Source organism: Scyliorhinus torazame, chromosome 3, assembly GCF_047496885.1.
Source record: "Scyliorhinus torazame isolate Kashiwa2021f chromosome 3, sScyTor2.1, whole genome shotgun sequence".
Lineage (NCBI taxonomy): Eukaryota > Metazoa > Chordata > Chondrichthyes > Carcharhiniformes > Scyliorhinidae > Scyliorhinus > Scyliorhinus torazame.
The window spans coordinates 223,252,668-223,273,944 of NC_092709.1; the positions used below are offsets into that span (position 1 = coordinate 223,252,668).

A 21,277-nucleotide genomic window follows, 5' to 3' on the forward strand; every position below is an offset into this window, starting at 1 on the left:
CACCATTACTTCGAGGGAAAGCACTTTGAACTTGTCTAAACCTATGAACTGGTTTCTTAAAACCAGAATAGGTTTCTTTGTCAGCTTGAACACAGCATCGCAACTTGGGTTTTAAAGGCACTTCCTTTCAAATGCGAAAACTCCAGTATCACACCAGAGTGAACAATCCAAAAGGAGAGAATTTCAGACAAGTGGAAATGGAATATTTTACATCAAACTGATGTTCTTCGCCATAATTGGGAATCAAGTCTATTTCACTTCAATTTTTTGAGGAGTTATACAACATATTGGCAAGTATCTAAAAATATCTTCCTCACTCCTCTCTCCACCCCAGTTCAGAAGAACCAAGAGAGCTGTTTTTGTTTTTAAAAACAAACCTAAAATCATGTAATTTCAAGATACTTTGTAGTCTCATGGCTGCACGTTCCAAAATAGATTCAGGCAGCCTCAAGAATTTTCCAACTTGCGAGGTGCGCAGGAAGCCCAGCAAATCATGTCCACATGTTTTCGGCATGCCCGAAGCTTAGAGGGTTCTGGCAGGGTTTCACTAAGGCAATGTCCACGGTACTCAAGACACAGGTGGTGCCCAGTCCAGAGGTGGCGATCTTTGGAGTGTCGGCGATCTTTGGAGTGTCGGAAGAGCCGGGAGTTCAGGGGGCGAAAGAAGCTGACGTCTTGGCCTTTGGCTCCCTGGTAGCCCGGAGACGGATCTTATTAATGTGGAGGGGCTCGAAGCCCCCGACCTGGGTTGGTGACATGGCTGGGTTTCTCAGTCTTGAGAAAATAAAGTTCGCCTTAAGAGGGTCAATGGTAGGATTCACCCGGAGGTGGCAGCCATTCGTCGACTTTCTCAGGGAAAATTAAACTGTCAGCAGAAGCAGTCATTGTTATTGTTATTTTTATGAAAACTTGCAAATACCCTAATAAAATATATATTTTTTTAAATATAATTTTTCCAACTTAAAGGTGGAACATCACATTTCTTTGCACATATATTAAATTGCTGCACAGAGATTGTCTTCTAATTAACAGAGAAGAAACAATAGTATACACTGAAGTGCTTTTAGAGAAAGGGAGCAGTCACCATAAAAATTAAAGTGGAATATGAATTTTTCAAATCAACATTCAACATTAGTAAAAACTACACAAGTAGCACTGAGTGTGAGGGAATATTAAAAAAAGCCCAACAAAGCACAGCTGTAAATTGAACACTTTCTCCTTACCCATTCCCTCCAGTATTGACTGTATTCAGTTCAGTCACATTATACATTATGGATGGCTCAAGAGAAACCTTTTCCATGTACATTGGTGTAGTTGTGATATTCTGTATCTGAGCTTCAAGAAAGACTTCATCTGTCTGTGAGGAAAAAAATATTTTCTAAACAAAATCATACTAGCTCCTCTGAGAATTAGCCCAAATATTATGATTAGTTCATGCCTCAGAATCACAGAGCACGTAATCAATGAAGAAAAGCAGAAGCATTATTCCAAGTAGTATCTTACTCACTCCATATTAGTTAATTAATTTAGTTATCGCAATGGATTTGGGATAAATTTACTAAAATGCAATTTTTGTTTTACACATTACATAGAGTCTAGGACTAACCATGAAGAATACTTCAAAAACATTGTTCTTACTGGTTGACATCAGTTACTCACCCCCTTTCAAACAAATGCAAGAAAAAACAGATTTCATATAGTGAACACTAGTCACTTTAAAAATTGTGTGAGATGACTCAAAGTTACAGTAAACATAGAAAAATAAAGTTGCTGAAGCTTATGAGGTAGTTATGCTAATAAAGGTTATTTAAGTTTAACTAGATTTGCTTTGACAATATTAACTAGCAATGGTATGTTTATTGAGGTACAGCCTACTGAAAGTATGTTGATTTATGAATCGCCCAATGTTTTCTTTCTCAATTTTCCTAGAAGGAGAAAAATAACATGCGGTGAAATCCTTCTCCATTTTACGAACAGTTTAATGCTTTAACTTGCTCTACATTTAGAATATGGCACAGGTTAACCAGATCAGATTGATCCAATACAGATCAAAACAATTGGAGAAACTAGGACTGTTTAAGGCCAAGAAGTGATTTGATAAATGTATTCAAAATTAATAAGGCTCTGGAAAGAGTAGGTAGAGAGAAACTGTTCCCATTTGTGAAATGATAAAGAACGAGAGGGCACAGGTTTAAAGTAATTAATAAAAGTAGTAATGGTAACAGGAGGGAAACTTTTATCTGGAATGTTCTGCCCCAAGAGGATGGAGGCAGGTTCAATTGAAGCATTCAATTCATCTAAAATGCAAAACTAACAAAGCTTGGCACAGATGTGCATTGAGTTGGCAATGCCAGTAAAAAGGTAAAGTGAAGAACCAAGAAAAAAAACACATAGGCATATGTTTCAGTTAGGATTTCAGACATTGGGAAAATAAACGTAACTTTCCTGTGCACTTGGAAGTGGGTCCAACCGGAGAATTGAATTAGAGGCGGCACAGACATAATGGTTTGAACAGCCTCACAGAGCATAACGTCCTAAGATTCAACAACATCAGAAACAAGATGAAGTTAATAAGGATGAGTATGGAAAGTAGAACACCAAGATGTCTCTGCTCGTCTAATACCTCAGTGGCAAATTGATAGGGCAGTTAAAAATAGGATGTGGATTATTTGAGTTTATAAATAAAGTAAGAGAATACAAAAGTAAGATCACTTCAAACTTTATAAATCTGGTCAGGTCTGAGCTGGAGTATTGTGGAGAATTCTGGGCAATAAACTTCAAGAACGATGTAAAAGCATTAGAAAGGGTGGAGAGGAGTTTTATCAGAGACGAGTTATTGGATGAAGTTGGAAAAATTGGGACTGCTTTGGAACAAAGAAGGCTCAGAGGTGACCTCATTGAAGTAGATTTTCAAGATGATAGGTTTGATTGAATAATAGGGGGGGAATTCTCTTTGGAAAGTGAGTAATAACTAGAAGTGATGGAGTCAAAAACATTATAAATGATATAAGGGATAAGAGGAGAAACCTTCTGACTTAAGAGCTGTCAAGATCTGGAATGCTCTGCCTAAAAAGGTGGTCACAATAAGAAGTCTTACAACACCAGGTTAAAAAAGTCCAACAGGTTTGTTTCGAATCACTAGCTTTCGGAGCACAGCTCCTTCCTCAGGTGATTCTGTGCTCCAAAAGCTAGTGATTCGAAACAAACCTGTTGGACTTTAACCTGGTGTTGTAAGACTTCTTACTGTGCTCACCCCAGTCCAACGCCGGCATCTCCATAAAAAGGTGGTGGAAGCTGATTTCATCAATAACTTTAAAAGGGTGTTAGACAAATACTCAAGAATGAGGAACCTAATGGGAATGTGGGACAAAACACAACTGCTCTCTCAAAGAGCCATCACAGACACTAGACTCCTTCTGTGCTGTAAGTTTCTGTAATTCTAACAAATTTAATTAATGTTATCTTATTGTTCACTAACGGTCAGATTTATTTATATATTAAATGCAATTGACCGGAAACGTCAACCGTGTCTCTCTCTGCCCAGGCGTTGCCTGGTCTGCTGTTTCCAGCATGTTCTGGTTGTATCTACATTTTGTTGGAGGGAGAAAAAGAGGAACTTTCATTGTTGATATTGATCAGTGCTACTCAGATACAGGAATGTGTGTAAGATGTCAACATTACTGACAGAATGTCACAATACTGACATTGTCCCATTTTAGGTTTCTGCCCAAAACCATTGCAATATCAATTGTGTATTTTACGTCATCAACAAATCAATTGCAGCTTTAAAAAAAAAAAAAATATCTTCACCTCTCAAACCTGACATGAACGTGAAAGGATTGTTAAAATGTCACCTTTGCGAAAGCAAGCTCCGACAAATCCATTGCTCAAATCCCCTTGATTAATTTTATTTCTCATTCAATCTTTTACTACAGCAGATATTTTTGGCAAGCTTAAGTGATGAGATTAGTCACATAATGGAAAAGCATTACAAATGCTACAGTTCAATCAGGGATCTGAAGAAGCAACTTTTCAGATTTCCAATAGTTATTTACTGAAGTTAAATTGTAGACAGTTTAAAAAATATATTTTTTAATATGATCAAATTGTAACTTGCTGTCAAATTTTCAGTCGTCACTTTTTGGACAATCCATTTTATAGGAATTTCAAATTCGACCAATGCTTCTCCATTATTTTTCTGCGAATTGAGCCAATGTTAATTACAGCAATTGTGGTTATGTTGTAATTAAATCAAAGCACAAAGTAGCAATAAATAAAAAGTTACCACAGAACTGAGGTCACTCTAATAGGGGAAAAATTAAAAAAAAAGCAAACATTAGAGAAATAAGGGTTAAATGTTAAAGAAATGAACATCTACTTTACCTACAGATTTCATGAAAAAAGCATAATAATCTTCTTCATTATGCTCCCAATATACTATTGACATTATGGTAAAGATGGTCAAAGGAATCACCCACAAGTGATGCAAAATAAACACATGTACATTCATCAGGACAGCATTTTATAAAATACTCAAACCAACAACAACCACTGTAGAGGACATGAAGCCAATTATAATATTTTTCTTTCCAACTAGCTGCAAAATTATTCATAACATTTGTGCAATACAGTTTAGTTCCTTCTAGGAATGGAAATATATAATTTGGATGAGTACTTTCTATTTTCTGTCCTGAAGGAGAACATTTACTACATTATTTCTACCTCTGAAAACTATAAGGAAGAAGATTTGCATAAATATGCTATCAGATGTGTTACTGCTTTTCACAAAGGCTTGGTCCCAATTATGAAAACTTTACAATCACTGAAGATCTTTGCACGTGAATCTTCCATTTGGTTACCCAATATGTGTAAAATACTGCAGGGTAAGAAATTAGTAATCTGATTACCCAATGCCGCTGAATTGCATAGAAATTGAGTTAAATAAACCATTCAGTCCCTCAAGCTTGTTCTACCAATCATTTAGATAATAGCTGGTCAGAATCTTATCACAGTTTACCCACCTTTGATTCACTTTCCTGAATGCCATTCATTATCTAACAAAAATCAATCAGTCTTGATTCAGCATCTGAAAACTTTTCAAGGAATACTGCATTTTCATTACTCTAATGTTTTAAAATGCTTTATGATCTAATTCCTAAATGGCTGAGCTCTAATTTGTTTTTAAATACTCTAGAGTACCCAATTCTTTTTTTTCCCCAATTAAGGGGCAATTTAGCGTGGCCAATCCACCTACCCTGCACATCTTTGGGTTGTGGGGGCAAAACCCACGCAAACACGGGGAGAATGTGCAAACTCCACACGGACAGTGACCCAGATCCGGGATCGAACCTGGGACCTCGGCGCCGTGCGGCAGCAATGCTATCCACTGCGCCATCGTGCTGCCCTAAAGGCCGAGTTCTAATTTAAAGAGATTTCCTGTTGCTCGGGATTTCCTCACCAGAGGAATTCCAATTCCCTTGAGATAAAGGTCAATATTCCATGAGCTGTTCAGATTATTTTATATACCCGTGCACCAGCTTATAGTGGTCTGTGCATGTGGATGTCTAGATCCCTTTGCTCTTCTACAATTTCTAGTTTCTCATAGTTAAGAACAGATTTTGTTTTGTCTTTTGCAGATCCATAATGGATGACCTCACACATCTGGTGTTCATTTCAAAATGACATTGGCAGAAGCGTGGGAGCAGCGGCCTGCCCATTCTTGATCCTTGGAATTTATTGAAGACTTCATACGTTCACGAAAATTACAATGAAAGGGCAAAATTGCATATTCCTGTCTCAATAATATATACATTAATAATCTAATTAGGATATACTGGGCATAATTTCAAACTTTGCAGATGACACACAATTTGACAGTATTATGAACTGTGAGAAAGATAATGATGGACTTCAAGAGGATATAAGCAGGCTGATGGAATGGACAAATGCAAGACAGAGAAATATGAAGTGATACATTTGGTAGGAAGAACGAGGAGAGACGATACAATTTTATAGGGGATACAGGAACAAAAAAAGCTGGAGGCACAGGTGCACAAATCTTTGAAGATAGCAGGGCAGTTTGAGAGAGTGGTTAAAAGGATATAGGGGATCCTGGGATTTATAAAGTGAGTGACAAGGTACAAAAGTAATAAAGTTATGAAAGGCCTTTATAAAACACTGGTTCGGCCTCAACAGGACTATTTTAGATACCACAACTTGAGAAAGATGCAGAAGCTTTAGAGATGGCACAGAAAAGATTTACAAGAATGGTTCCAGGGATAAGGGGCTTCAGTTATGAGAATCGATTGGTGAAACTGAGGCTGTTCTTCTGAGAGGAAAAGCTTGAGGAGATCGGTGTTCAAAATCATAATGGGTTTGGACAGAAGAGATAGAGAGAAACTCTTCCCATTGGTAGAGGGGTCAAGAACCAAAGGACACAGATTTAAGATAATTGGCAAAATAATCAATGGCAACATGATTTTTTTTAATGTAACAAGTGGTTAGGATATGGATTGCATTTCCTATGGGGTAATAGTGACAGATTCAATTGTGGCCTTCAAAACAAAATTGGATAAAGCACCCTGAAGAGAAAAGAATTACAGGGAAAGGGCGGGTGGAGTGGGATTAGCTGAATTACTCTTTAAGAGAGCCAGATGGATTGGACAGGCATAATAGCCTCTTTCTCTGCTATAACCATTCTATTATGCTAATACATAACTATGTAAAGTAGCGTATAAAGCTCTGAAATGTAAATTACATAAATTTACATGGACTGCAATGGCTCAAGGTGGCAGCTCACCACCACCATCTCAAGGGCAATTGGGGATGGGCAATAAATGCTGACCTAGCCAGCAACATTCACGTTCTATGAAAGAATTATAAATAAGAGTTGAAAGGAGAAAAGACAATTTAGTCAATTTGTTTTTGCCATATCCTTGTTTGGACACCTAGTAATGTGATTCCATGCCACATGGTATTGCTGTGCAGTTTGCATAACTGTTCACTTAAATTTGTGTACACTTTCCATGTCTCCAGAACACAATTTTTTGCTGTGAGCCATTTTCTAAGGGCGGTTTCAATGAAGGGCTTCAACTATATTAATGCCTTCTTGTAAAATGCCTTAAAATATTTTAGCTTTGTTTTTTGATATCATCCATTAAAACTGCAGTTTTAGCATTAGACTCAATACTACTGCAGTGCTCGGTCATATCTCTGATTCGTTACAACTTGCACTGCCCCCTACACAATGCCAATGTAGATGCCAATAAATCTACCCACCCAAGACTGTATCACCCTTCCACACAAGTACTTTGTCTTAATTTCTAAAAGTTTCATCTCAAAGGCTGCTGCAATGCTGAATCAGAGTAGCAGAAGTTAATGTTTGGATTCTACAGGTTGCTTACTTCATTAGATCATATTTGAATGGCTGGCTGATGCCAGGGTTGTACTGAGATAGAGGAATAGAGTTTGGGAACATTGAAAAGGGTATTGAATATTGCTGGAAAAAGAGACACTATAAAAGCTTTTCATCTTGCACTCATCAGGACAGCTAAGCAAGATAAACAAAGGAGGGAACAACAATTTATACTGCAAGAGAAGAGCGTGCTGATTGGTTGGCTAGTGGACTCTAATTAGTCAAAGCATTGGCATGGGGAATGAACCAGGGAATGGCTAACACTCAAGAAAAAGTTGTGGAGGTTTGAAAGAACAAAGGGTGGATGTAGGGCCTGGAAGAACTGGAGGTCAAGGAGGGGCAGGTGGTGGTAGTAGTATTTGGGAAGATGTAAAAGTTTTGAAGACTTTAAAGATGGCTCCCAGGCTTTCTTCAGGATCATATTGGCAGTGGGGAGCAGGAATTAAAGCACAAGTGTTCTGTGGGAGGAGAAAAGTATAGGTGATGAGACAGAGCAGTAAACGTGATCAGAATTTAGGAGTGGTGAAAGGAAGGAGATGAAAGATGCCGCAGGAGGAAGTATTGGGCAAGTGGCATAAAACAAGGGTCAGTTGGGTAGCATGCCGAAAACAGTATCTGTTCTGTCTCTAAGAAGTGGGAGGGCACGGATGAAAGTACAATAAACAAGCAAGATTCAGTCAAAGGGGTGTGACAGGAATTAAGTGTTAATAGTTATGCTTGCAGCTGTGCCTTATTTATTTCTCAAACTACATAATTCAAAAATGAGTTCAATTTGGCAAATAGAACCAAAGCCAACTGTTTGCACAAATCTAAAACGGTGTCCTAAAATGACTGCAATGTAGCCTTTATTACTCGAGGTTGAATGTTCACCACCAAAACCAACAGTCATTGCTTTGAATCCCAAAAGTGCCAGCCATTTAACCTACCTAATGCAGCTGAATTGGGATGTCAATTTACTGCAGCAAACAACTAACAAATATGTTGCAAGAGCAGAGCAGAATTTTGGGCAAGCAAACACAGATGAATTGTTCATCTCGCTGCAAACCCAGCTCTTCCAAGTTACTGAAAGATTCAGAGTGTTTATAGGCTGGATCACCTCATCTAATAAAAAAATCATTTTTTTAAAAAAGAGACAGGATTATTCAAAACGTTATAACCATTGCAAAACATTGTCTAAAATGAACAGCATATTCCAGAAGAAAAGAATTCACAAGCACCTTGCAGTTGCTATATACGTTTTGAGCAGTAGTACAATCATCAGACCTCAATATACCTTTAAAATAAACCACAGGAATGCAATGAATTGAAGTAAATTCAGAACTTCTCGGTACATTATGGCAATTTAATCATACACTTACTTCAGCATTGTAGAACTTGGTCTTTACATCGAGTGGTTTAAGGACCTGTGTGAACAGAGAGTGCAAACTGAAGACTGTTTTTTCGGGTAGATCATCCATCAGGGCTGTTAAATTTAGATGCTGTCTAAGGAGTAAGGAGTTTCTTTATTGGCAATTTGTTGAACTTCAAGCCCAAGAACTGAAGAGAACATAGAATGTACAATAAACTCATTAGGTAAAATGCAAAAGGGTCGACTGCCACAAATTAAAGCCTATTTGTTTGGCAAAATGTTTGCAGTCACATGGCTTTGAAGCCTTCAAAAACAAAATCCCTTGTCAAAGATCACTCTCGGGATTTTAAAAGATTAATACCAAGCGCACCAATTTAGCTCCAAGCTTTTCTTGTTAAGTGCGGTACCAATCTGCTAACTTCACAACTGCTTCTGACCAGAAGATGTCAAATACCTTTCGCATTAGGCTAGTGTTTATTGTAGACGTTGTTAAAAGTATTATGATACATGCTGAACCACCGAATCATTGTACAGTACAAACAGCAACAGCATTACCCCAACAGATTAACACTACAAAATCCCCAATCTGTATAGCCTCAGTTGCAGCAGTCAGCTATTTATTCTTAGCAACCTATTGGGATACTGATTACAAGCAGTCATGGCTTTACTGTGCATTATTCTGCCAACTCCTATAACCACACTCAGTTTTGCAATTTTCTCTATCTACAAATGAAAACTATAAAGAAACAATTAGAAAATAACCAATGTAATTTTAAAAGCTGTAATTAAAAAAATTAGGTTTACAGAATTCAAAGCAATACATTCATGTTTATCATAACTGGCCACAGTACAGCCAACAGAATTTTTGAACTTTTCTGAAAACTATGACTACAATGTCATCACCATAAGATAATGAAGTTATATGCTAATTTATCATTTAAATATGCATTTTTAAATTGCTCTTTCATTTCAATGTTCATTTTCATATGTCATTTAAGATCTCCTCTTCTTAGGCAGTTCCCCTGGATTGAGGATTACTTGCTTCCACCCAGCTCAATGAGTATGGAGATGGCTGATAAGAGTTCAATGCGTGATTTTTAGACTTTACCACCACATGTGGGAAGGTGGTGGTCCCTCCGACACCTTAGTGCTGGGACGTTCCCAGCACTGTCTCTCGATGTGCTTGGTGTCTTCCTCAATGCTGGACAGTGCAGTGAAAATACCACTATGCTACCACCTCCCCTCCACATGCCACTTGTTACATCCACCTGGGCTAGTGTGCTATCAAATCCAGCTCCCCCCGGAGTTGTAATACAGTTGAAAGTAACTCAATTTTTTTAAATGCCCAAAATCTTTGGCTGCCCAATAACTAGTCACCTCGGTTTGTAAATTTAAACACAATTAACTTTTATTAGTAACAATAACTAAAATTAAATAGGCAACAAATGCAACTGATTAATTACTAAGTAATTTCTAACCCCCACCTCTCTAACTCACCCACACAAGAAAGATAAATACAGAGGGGAAAGAGTGTAAAAATAATACTAAAAATAAAAGGATAAGTCTCAGTTTCAAATCAACATCTTCCAGTTAAGATTCAGTCTCGGCCCCAGTTTTGTATTTGCTTCCAGTCTGCAATGGTTTTCACTGTAGACTCATCAGGGTCTCAAGATTCCCTGTGGACTCAAACAGCAGGCAGGAAACATTTGGGAGAGGGAGAGTAACACATAGCTTCTCCTTTCAATGTCTAGGAGTTTTCTGTCGGGTCTTCTGTAAAAACCCACCTGACAGGACCCAATCGCTGTCTGTTACCGGCAGAATACGGTCCCTCGCCCCCAGCCAACCAATCAAACCAAATCCCTGCAATCTCTCAGTTGCCAATATGTCTGAGTTCTTCGGTTCAAAATCTATATCTTCAGAGCACAGTGTACTATTTTGCAACTTTCACGGTCTTCACTTCTCCTGCTTGACTTAAAGGTATACGTCCATTAAATATTTCATAGAGTCATAGATGTTTACAGCATGGAAACTGGTCCTTCAGCCCAGCTTGTCCATGCTGCCCAGTTTCTATCACTAAGCTAGTCCCACTTGCCCACATTTGGCCCATATCCCTCTATACCCACCCTGCCCATGTAACTGTCTAACTGTTTTTTAAAGTAAAAATTTGTACCCTCCTCTACCACTGTCTCTGGCAGCTCATTCCAGATGCTCACCACAAATCGGGTGTGAAAAAATGTCCCCTCTGGTCTCTTTTGTATCTCTTCCCTCTCACCTTAAACCTATGCCCTCTAGTTCTAGATTCATATACCTTTGGGAAAAGATGTTGACTATCTATCTGATCTATGCTCCTCAGTATTTTATAGACCTCTGTAAGATCACCCCTAAGCCTCCTACGCTCCTGGGAAAAAAGTTCCAACCTATTCACCCTCTCCTTACAACACAGACCATCAAGTCCTGGTAGCATCCTCATGAATCTCTTCTGCACTCTTTGTAGTTTAACAATACCCTTCCTATAATAGGGTGACCAGAGCTGAACACAGTATTCCATCTGTGGTCTTACCAATGTCTTCTACAACATGAACAAGATGTCCCAACTCCTGTATTCAATATTCTGACCAATAAAGCCTAGCATGCTGAATGCCTTCTTTACCACCCTGTCCACCTGTGACTCCACTTTCAAGGAGCTATGAACCCGTACCTAGATCGCTTTGTTCTATAACTTTCCCCAACTGCCTACCATGAATTGAGTAGGTCCTGCCCTGATTTGATCTACCAAAATGCATCACCTCACACTTATCCAAATTAAACTCCATCTGCCATTCATCAGCCCACTGGGACAATTATATAGATCCTGCTGCATTCCAAGATAACCTTCTTCACTGTCCACTATGCCACCAATCTTGGTGTCATCCGCAAACTTACTAACCATGCCTCCTACATTCTCATCCAAATCATTAATACAAATAACAGTGGACCCAGCACCGATCCCTGAGGCGCACTGCTGGTCACAGGCCTCCAGTTTGAAAAACAACTCTTTGCAACCACCCTTTGGCTTCGGTCGCCAAGCCAATTTTGTATCCAATTGGCTACCTCACCCTGGATTCCGTGAGATTTAACCTTTTGCACAACCTACCATGCCGTACCTTGTCAAAGGCCTTGCTAAAGTCCATGTAGACAACGTCGACTGCACTGCTCTCATCTACCTTCTTGGTTACCCCTTCAAAAAACTCAATCAAATTTGTAAAACATGACTTTCGCTTTACAAAGCAATGCTGACTTTCCCTAATTAGCCTTAACCTGTCTAAATGCTGTAGATCCTGTCCCTCAGAATACCATCGAACAATTTACCCACTACAGAAATAATGCTAGCTGGTCTGTAGTTCCCAGGCTTAACCCTACAGCCCTTCTTAAACAAGGTCACAGCATTTGCTATTCTCCAATCTTCAGGCACCTCACCTGTGGCTGTCGATGATTCAAATAGCTTAGCTAGGGGGCCGGCAATTTCCTCCCAAGCCTCCCACAACGTCCTGGGATACATTTCATCAGGTCCCAGGATTTATCTATCTTGATGCGCTTTAATACCTCCAGCACCTCCTTCTCTGTAGTGTGTACACTCCTCAAGACGTCACTTTTTGTTTCCCCAATTTCCCTAACATTCGTGTCTTTCCCAACAGTAAATACTGACAAGAAAAATTAATTTAAGACCTCTCCCATCCCTTGTGGATCTGTACATAGATGACCTTGTTTATCCTTAAAAGGCCCCACCCTCTCCCGAGTCACCCTTTTACCCTTTATGTATCTGTAAAAGCTCTTTGAATTTTTCTTTGCCTTATCTGCCAAGACAATCTTGTACCTCCTTTTTGCCCTCCTGATTTCTCGCTTAACTCTACTCCGACAAGCCCTATACTCTTCAAGGGATCCACTTGATCCCAGCTGCCTATGCATGTCATATGCCTCCTTCTTCCTTTTCACCATGGCCTCAATATCCCGAGTCATCCAGTGTTCCCTCCTTCTACCAGCCTTACCCTTCACTCTAAGAGGAATGTGCTCACCCCGAACCCTAATTAACACTTTTTTGAAAGACTCCCACTTACCAGTTGTCCCCTTGCCTGCAAATCGGCACCCCCAATCAACTTTTGAAAGTTCCTGTCTAATACCCTCAAAATTGGCCTTGCCCCAATTTAGAATTTTAACTTTTGGGCCAGAACTATAATTTTCCATAGCTATCTTAAAACTAATGGAATTATGGTCACTGGTCCCAAAGTGATCCCTCACTAACACTTCTGTCACCATCCCTTCCTTATTTTCCAAGAGGAGGTCAAGTTTTGCCCCCTCCCTGGTCGGGCCATCCACATATTGAATGAGGAATTCTTCCTGAATACGCTCAACAAATTTCTCTTCATCCAAAGTTAAAGTGCCCAACTATTACCACCCTATTTTTCCGGCAGCTATCTGCAATCTCTTTACATGTTTGCTCCTCAATATCCCACTGACTATTTGGGGGCCTATAGTACAGTCCTATCAAAGTGATCTTACCCGTCATATTTTTCAGTTCTACCCATATAGACTCAGTGGGCGAACCCTCGGATATATCCTCTCTCTGTACAGCCGTGAGACTGTCCCAAATCAAAAATTCAACTCCCCCCTCCTATCTCCTGGTCTATCTTTGCTATAGCATCTGTACCCCGGAACACTGAGCTGCCAGTCCTGCCCCTCCTTTATCCATGTTTCAGTAATAGCTATAATATCCCAGTCCCATGTACCCATCCATGCCCTGAGTTCATCTGCCTTGCTCGTTAGGCCTCTTGCAATGAAATAAATGCAGTTCAATCTGTTTCTCTGCCTTCCATTTTTCTCCTTACTGACCTTTGTTTCTATCCTCTCTTTACTACCCTCCGACTTCCTGAATTGGTTCCTATCCCCCTGTCACATTAGTTTAAACCCTCCCCAACAGCGCTAGCAAACAACCCACCCACCGAGGACATTGCGGCAATATCCAGGTGCTGAAATGTTTGGTTTCAAACAACCACAACCATCTTCCTTTATGCTAGTTATGACTAGGTGGCGAGTAAGTGCTGCTTGATGGAAGGCATCATCGAGAGTGCTATCACTTTGATGATAATGGAGTGTGTGCTGAAGGGGTGCTAATTGGCCGGACATGTCTGTTCTATTTTTTTAATGAACTAACCTACCTGGATGATGCTTGACCTCGTCTGGTCGGTGCTAGTGTCATGTTTGTACCGAACAACTTGTCTACGGGTGTGGCCAGCTCTGAAGCACAAGTCTTCAAGCATTACATCCTGTCAGGGACCATAGCCTTAGCTGTATTGAATATATTTCGTGATAAGATATGGAGTGAATTGAACTGACTAGAGATTGGTTTCTGTGATGGCAGGGACCTCTGGACGAGGCTGAGATGGATCATCGACTCAGCACTTACAGAATAGAAACATAGAATCACTACAGTGCAGAAGGATGCCATTCAGCCCACCGAGTCTGTACCAACCCTTGGAAAGAGCACTCTATCTAGGTCCACGCCCCCACCCTATCCCCATAACCCTGTAAACCCACCTAATCTTTTGGACAGTAAGAGGCAATTTAGCATGGGTAATTCACCTAACTTGCACATCTTTGGGCTTATTGAAACATGCAAGATTCTGAAGGGGGCTTGACAGAGTAGATGCTGAAAGGATATTTCATCTCAAGGGCAATCTAGAACCAGGAGACACAGCTTTAAAAAGTTTCCCATTTAATATGGAGATGAGGAGGATATTGTTCTCTCAGATGATCATTACCTTTTGGAATTCTCTTCTACAGACAACAATGGAGGTTGGGCTGTTGCATATATTCAAGACTGAGTTAGACAGGTTCCTGTTCCACAAGGGAGGGTTATGAGGGGCAGGCAGGAAAGTGGAATTAAGGCCATAATCAGATCTTATCGAATAGTGCAACAGGCTCAATGGGCCAAATGCTTATTCCGACCTCTTATCCTCCTTCTGGCTGAAGATATTCCCAAGTGCTTCAGCATCGTCTTTTGCCTTCGCATTCAGAGCTCCACCATTGGTGCGGATGGGGATGTTCCTAGAGAATCCTCAGCCTGTTAGTTGTTTGAATGCCCACCACCATTCATCTATGGGCTGTGGGTGTGGCAGGACTGCAAAGCTTTGATATGGCTGAGATCACTTGGCTATCTACAACATGTTGCTTCCACTATTCTTCCTTCTCATCTTTAAGATACACCTGATGTGGCTTTGGCATGATTTTGGACTCTCCTCACTTGACCTGGGATTGTCCTCTTGCTTGATGGTAATGGCAGAATGAGGGATACGTTAGGCCAGGAGATTGGATTGGATTGGATTTGTTTATTGTCACGTGTACCGAGGTACAGTGAAAAGTATTTTTCTGCGAGCAGCTCAACAGATCATTAAGTACATGAGAAGAAAAGGGAATAAAAGAAAATACATAATAGGGCAACACAACATATACAATGTAACTACATAAGCACTGGCGTCGGATGAAGCATACAGGGTGTAGTGTTAACGAGGTCAGTCCATAAGAGGGTCATTTAGGAGTCTGGTGACAGTGGGGAAGAAGCTGTTTTTGAGTCTGTTCGTGCGTGTTCTCAGACTTCTGTATCTCCTGCCCGATGGAAGAAGTTGGAAGAGTGAGTAAGCCGGGTGGGAGGGATCTTCGATTATGCTGCCCGCTTTCCCCAGGCAGTGGGAGGTGTAGATGGAGTCAATGGATGGGCGGCAGGTTCGTGTGATGGACTGGGCGGTGTTTACGACTCTCTGACGTTTCCTGCGGTCCTGGGCCGAGCAGTTGCCATACCAGGCTGTGATGCAGCCAGATAGGATGCTTTCTATGGTGCATCTGTAAAAGTTGGTAAGAGTTAATGTGGACATGCCAAATTTCCTTAGTTTCCTGAGGAAGCATAGGCGCTGTTGTGCTTTCTTGATGGTAGCATCGACGTGGGTGAACCAGGACAGATTTTTGGAGATGTGCACCCCTAGGAATTTGAAACTGCTAACCATCTCCACCTCGGCCCCGTTGATGCTGACAGGGGTGTGTACAGTACTTTGCTTCCTGAAGTCAATTACCAGCTCTTTAGTTTTGCTGGCATTGAGGGAGGATTGTTGTCGCTGCACCACTCCACTAGATTCTCTATCTCCCTCCGGTATTCGGACTCATCGTTATTCGAGATCGGGCCCACTATGGTCGTATCGTCAGCAAACTTGTAGATGGAGTTGGAACCAAGTTTTGCCACGCAGTCGTGTGTGTACAGGGAGTAGAGTAGGGGGCTAAGTACGCAGCCTTGCGGGGTGCCGGTGTTGAGGACTATTGTGGAGGAGGTGTTGTTGTTCATTCTTACTAATTGTGGTCTGTTGGTCAGAAAATCGAGGATCCAGTTGCAGAGATTGGAGCCAAGTCCTAGGTTTTGGAGCTTTGATATAAGCTTGGCTGGGATTATGGTGTTGAAGGCAGAGCTGTAGTCAATAAATAGGAGTCTGATGTAGGAGTCCTTGTTTTCGAGATGCTCTAGGGATGAGTGTAGGGCCAGGGAAATGGTGTCTGATGTGGACCGGTTGCAGCGGTATGCGAATTGCAGTGGATCAAGGTGTACTGGGAGTATGGAGGTGATGCGCTTCATGATCAACCTCTCGAAGCACTTCATTACGACTGGAGTCAGGGCCACTGGTCGGTAGTAAAGTCTAACTTTAAGATTAGTATCAGGATTATGGCAAAATACAAACTTGATGCTGCTGACAGCCAACAATGCCTTATTGATGGCTAGTTTTGAGCCACTATGTTTGTTTAATGAAAAAAACTTAAGACCTACCTCTTATAGCAAGCTTTGTCATCTAACCTAACACCCCCTTCAGTGGCTGTGTTTCAAATTTTGTTCACTAAACGTTCTTGTGAAGTGCCTTGAGAGCTTGAATTGTTGTTGGAGAAAAAATAAGGCAGATTCAAACAAGTAAAGTCTAACTTTAAGATTAGTATCAGGATGCCATGCTTCACTGTAAGAGCAAACATTTGGAATGGGCTTCCAGGAGGACTGGTGGAGGGGAACATCTGGAGTCATTTAAAGGTTGTTCTGCATAGATGATTTACCGTGGCCTGAATGACCTTCTATATCTGTAAACACCTTGCAGTCTTTTCAACAACTACTATCTATGTAAATATATTCTAACTGGTTTAAAATCGAAGAATGCATTTTCAATTGGGTAAGAGAATGTGAAAAGCTTAGTTCAGATTTCAATTTTCCTTCAGCTTGAATATTCTAGTTTAGTTCAGTCTAGAATTCTAATAACTCAGATAAACCACTAAAGGCTTCCGAGAAAAGCATTATCATTTGTTGAAGAAGATTAATTAAATAAATGGAAACTTTAATGCTTTGTGTAGTATGTAGAATCACTCAATTTTGTGCACAATACTTGAAAAGTAATCAGGAGAGTTGACAAAATATTTAGGGTAAAACAGGCACAGAAAAATAGAAATACGAAACGTTAAATGCAAAAATGATGAGCTCACAACCTTTTCGTTTCGGTACATTTTGAAGAGTTCGGTCCGAAATTTTATATGCATTACCTGAAATTTGAAGAACTTTCTAAAGTACATCTTCTCTGCAGCTTGTGTTGTATAGCTGACTGCACAGACTAAGCTGCAAAAGCCAAAGACAAGTAGGAGAAAAAAAATCAATAAAATGCAGGAAACACAGGATTCAATTTGCACATAGCACAGCAATGGTGTACAGGCCAGACAGGCCCTTGGTTTAACCTCTCATCAGAAAGACCCCCGAGAGTACAGCAATCCCTCAGTGCTGCACTGAAATGCCAGCCTTGATATTGGTACTATAAGATCATAAGACATAGGAGCAGAATTGGGCCACTCGGCCCATCGAATCTGCTCCGCCATTCAATCATGGTTGATATTTTTCTCATCCCCTGCCTTCTCCACATAACCCCTGATCCCCTTATTAATCAAGAACCTGGGCGGGATTCTCCCATGCTGCGCCGTTTGGGAGAATCGCCGTTCGCGCCGGATTTTCGCTCTGCGATGAGCTGCGGATCGTTAGACAATGTCTGACTCATGGCCACAGCAACACCCTCCACCTGGGTGGTCCTTATATGCGTCACGGACACTCCATCCATGGCCATGTGGGGTAGCTGGTGTCAGTGTTCCGAGGACGGGGGGGGTGCGTGCTGGGGGAACCATCCCGGCCTCACCGTTGTACCGAACTTCGACCCCAGCACCACTCGGTTCCCTTCACGACTCCTCGGGCACCGGACATAGCACAGAAGCATCTAGGTTTGGTGTAACAGTGACTTTAATCGTGACATTCACATACAAGGTGCCCTAGCCCCTATAACGAAGCTGTGCCCTGCACCTGTGCCAACTTACTACATGTCGAACTTGCCTTACGGGCCCTACCACTACGCCTTGGCGTTTCCCCAGACGGTACAGCAGGAGTGGAGGCAGACTGCTGAGATTTCTGCCCTGTGACTTGGCTCCCCGTCGGCACGCGTTTCCTGGGGCGGCCCGGCTTGGATGGGCCAGGCTTCTCGGCGGGCGTGCGGGATGGCGTGGTGCCACCCTGCTCTGCCCGCTGCCCAACAGATGCACCGGGACGGAACGGGAGGAGTCCGAGTGTTCCGGGACCTCCTTTGCATGAGTCACCGGGACAGGCCCTAGAACCTCCTCCTCCCTCGGGGAGCCCGGTGGCCCCTGGGCCTCACTATGGGATGGTGGTGCGAGCGGAGACAAGCGCCATGGCACCACCGACACCTGCCGCTGCCAGTCCTGGAGGCCCGCTGTGGCATCGACCAGGGTCTGAACGTTCGCAACGATGGAGCTCAGGGAGTGCGCCATCCCTGTCAGGGACTGTGCAACCTCCCTCTGGGCTTGCGCGACGCCATCCAGCACGTGCGCAAAGCCGCCGATGCTCTCGGCGGTGGCCTGCTGAGACTGGGGCATGGTCTGCTGAGACTGGGGCATGGCCTGCTGAGACTGGGGCATGGCCTGCTGAGACTGGGGCATGGCCTGCTGAGACTGGGGCATGGCCTGCTGAGACTCGACCAGACCCCGGAGCGTGGCGGCAACGCCCAGCTGGATCTGGGACAGCGTTGTCCTGGGCCACGGATGACACATGCACATGAAGCCCCACGCCTTGCAGACCCATGGCCGAAACCACTGCCCCCATCGCGGACGCCACCCATGCGGTGTCATCCTGGGTGACAGCCATGACCTGCACCACTCCCTGCTCCTGGACTCTGATGGACTCCTCCTAGTGCGTCTGCAGATGCTGGAAGGCAGCCATCATCCCGTTGTCCACTCCCTGGGTTTCCAAGCGAATCGGGTCTGTTCTCCCAGTGAGCCAGAGAAGAGACAGCCAGAGTGAGACAGAACCAAGTGAGTGTTTGGGAATTTGAATCTAGGTGGGAATTCGAAGCTGGGTGGGGAGGAAGTGCTTTTTATCCCTGGTAAGTAGTGTTTCCGTTTCCTTTTTCTTTTCATTGGTATATTTATTTATTTTTTTCTTCGTTGTTTATTTTCTTTTTCTTTTTTTTTGGGGGGGGGGGGGAGAATTGTAATTGTTGAAGTTAACCGAAGGTTTAAGACATGGCAGGAGATCTCAGACCCGTGTCATGCTCCTCGTGTGCGATGTGGGAGCTCAGGGACACGTCCACTGTCCCTGGCTCCTTCACGTGCAAGAAGTGTGTCCAGATGCAGCTCCTGTTAGACCGCTTGACAGCTCTGGAGCTGCGGATGGACTCACTTTGGAGCATCCACGATGCTGAGGACGTCGTGGATAGCACGTTTAGCGAGTTGGTCACACCGCATGTGAAAGGTACTGAGGGAGATAGAAAATGGGTGACCAAACGACAGAGCAAGAGTAGGAAGGCAGTGCAGGTGTCCTCTGCGGTCATATCCCTGCAAAACAGATATACCGCTCTGGATACTGTTGAGGGAGATGGCTCACCAGGGGAAGGCAGCAGCAGCTAGGTTCATGGCACCGTGGCTGGCTCTGCTGCGCAGCTGGGCAGGAAGAAAAATGGCAGGGCTATAGTGATAGGGGACTCAATTGTAAGGGGAATAGACAGGCGGTTCTGCGGACGCACTCGAGACTCCAGGATGCTATGTTGCCTCCCTGGTGCAAGGGTCAAGGATGTCTCGGAGCGGCTGCAGGACATTCTGGGGGGGGGGGGGGGGAGAGGGGTGAACAGCCAGCTGTCGTGGTGCACATCGGCACCAATGATATAGGTAAAAAAACAGGACGAGGTCCTACAAGCTGAATCCAGGGTGTTAGGAGTTAAACTAAAAAGTAGGGCCTCAAAGGTAGTAATCTCAGGATTGCTACCAGTGCCACGAGCTAGTCAGATTAGGAATGTCAGGATCGATAGGGTGAATGCGTGGCTCGAGAGATGGTGCAAGAGGGAGGGGTTCAAATTGCTGGGGTATTGGAACCGGTTCTGGGAGAGGTGGGACCAGTGGAAACCGGACGGTCTGCACCTGGTCAGGACTGGAACCGATGTCCATGGGGGTGGGGTTTGCTAGAGCTGTTGGGGAGAGTTTAAACTAATGTGGCTGGGGGATGGGAACCGATGCAGGAAGTTGGAAGGTAGTAAAACAGGGAAAGAAACAAAAGGCAGTAAGGGGGAAAGTGTAAGGCAGAGAAGCCAGTCAAAAATCAAAAAGGGTGACAGTACAAGGTACAGTGACTGAGGGGAGCTCAGTGAATAGGACCAGGAATACTAAAAGGAATAAAACGAGAAGTGAAAACATTAATGGTAAGCGACGCGGCAGGATGTTACATGAAGATATGGGTTCAACGACAAGGAAAATTAGGAGAAAGGTTAAGAGGAAATATAACTTAGGAGAGGTTACTGATCGAGGTGTTAAGATTCAGAACAGAGGAAAAAAAGCCAACATAAGTTTACTTTAAAGGAATGCTCGTAGTATTCGGAATAAGGTAAATGAGTTGATGGCGTAAATCATCGTGAATGACTATGATTTAGTGGCCATTACTGAAACATGGTTAAAGGATGGTCACGACTGGGAGTTAAATATCCAAGGGTATCAAACTATTCGGAAGAACAGAGTGGATGGTAAGGGAGGTGGTGTAGCTCTGTTATTTAAGGATGACATCCGGGCAACAGTAAGGGATGACATCGGTGCTATGGAGGATAAGGTTGAATCCATTTCGGTGGAAATCAGGAATAGTAAGGCGAAAAAGTCACTGATAGGAGTAGTCTATAGGCCACCAAATAGTAACATTATAGTGGGGCAGGCAATAAACACAGAAATAACTGATGCATGTAGAAATGGTACAGCAGTTATCTTGGGGGATTTTAACCTACATGTCGATTGGTTTAACCAGGTCGGTCAAGGCAGCCTTGAGGAGGAGTTAATAGAAGGTATCCGCGATAGTTTCCTAGAACAGTATGTACTGGAACCTACGAGGGAACAAGCGGTCCTAGATCTGGTCCTGTGTAATGAGACAGGATTGATTC

At 42.6% G+C, this 21,277-nt stretch overlaps 1 protein-coding gene across 10 annotated transcripts in view; it reads right to left on the reverse strand.

Annotated features, from left to right (window-relative positions):
* The window catches only part of trappc13 (trafficking protein particle complex subunit 13), a 148,953-nt gene that overhangs the window by 69,549 nt on the left and 58,127 nt on the right, over positions 1 to 21,277 (reverse strand). For 3 of the 10 annotated variants that reach the window (XM_072496923.1, XM_072496922.1, XM_072496926.1), the window contains 4 exons: positions 17,355 to 17,427; positions 8,773 to 8,817; positions 4,286 to 4,303; positions 1,224 to 1,357 (listed from right to left, as the gene is read on the reverse strand). In XM_072496923.1, coding sequence (XP_072353024.1) covers positions 1,224 to 1,357; positions 4,286 to 4,303; positions 8,773 to 8,817; positions 17,355 to 17,427 — 270 coding nt within the window. Of the gene's footprint in view, positions 1 to 1,223; positions 1,358 to 4,285; positions 4,304 to 8,772; positions 8,893 to 17,354; positions 17,428 to 21,277 lie in introns of all 10 variants that reach the window. The other 7 variants (XM_072496917.1, XM_072496916.1, XM_072496921.1 and 4 more) reach the window with 3 other exon arrangements.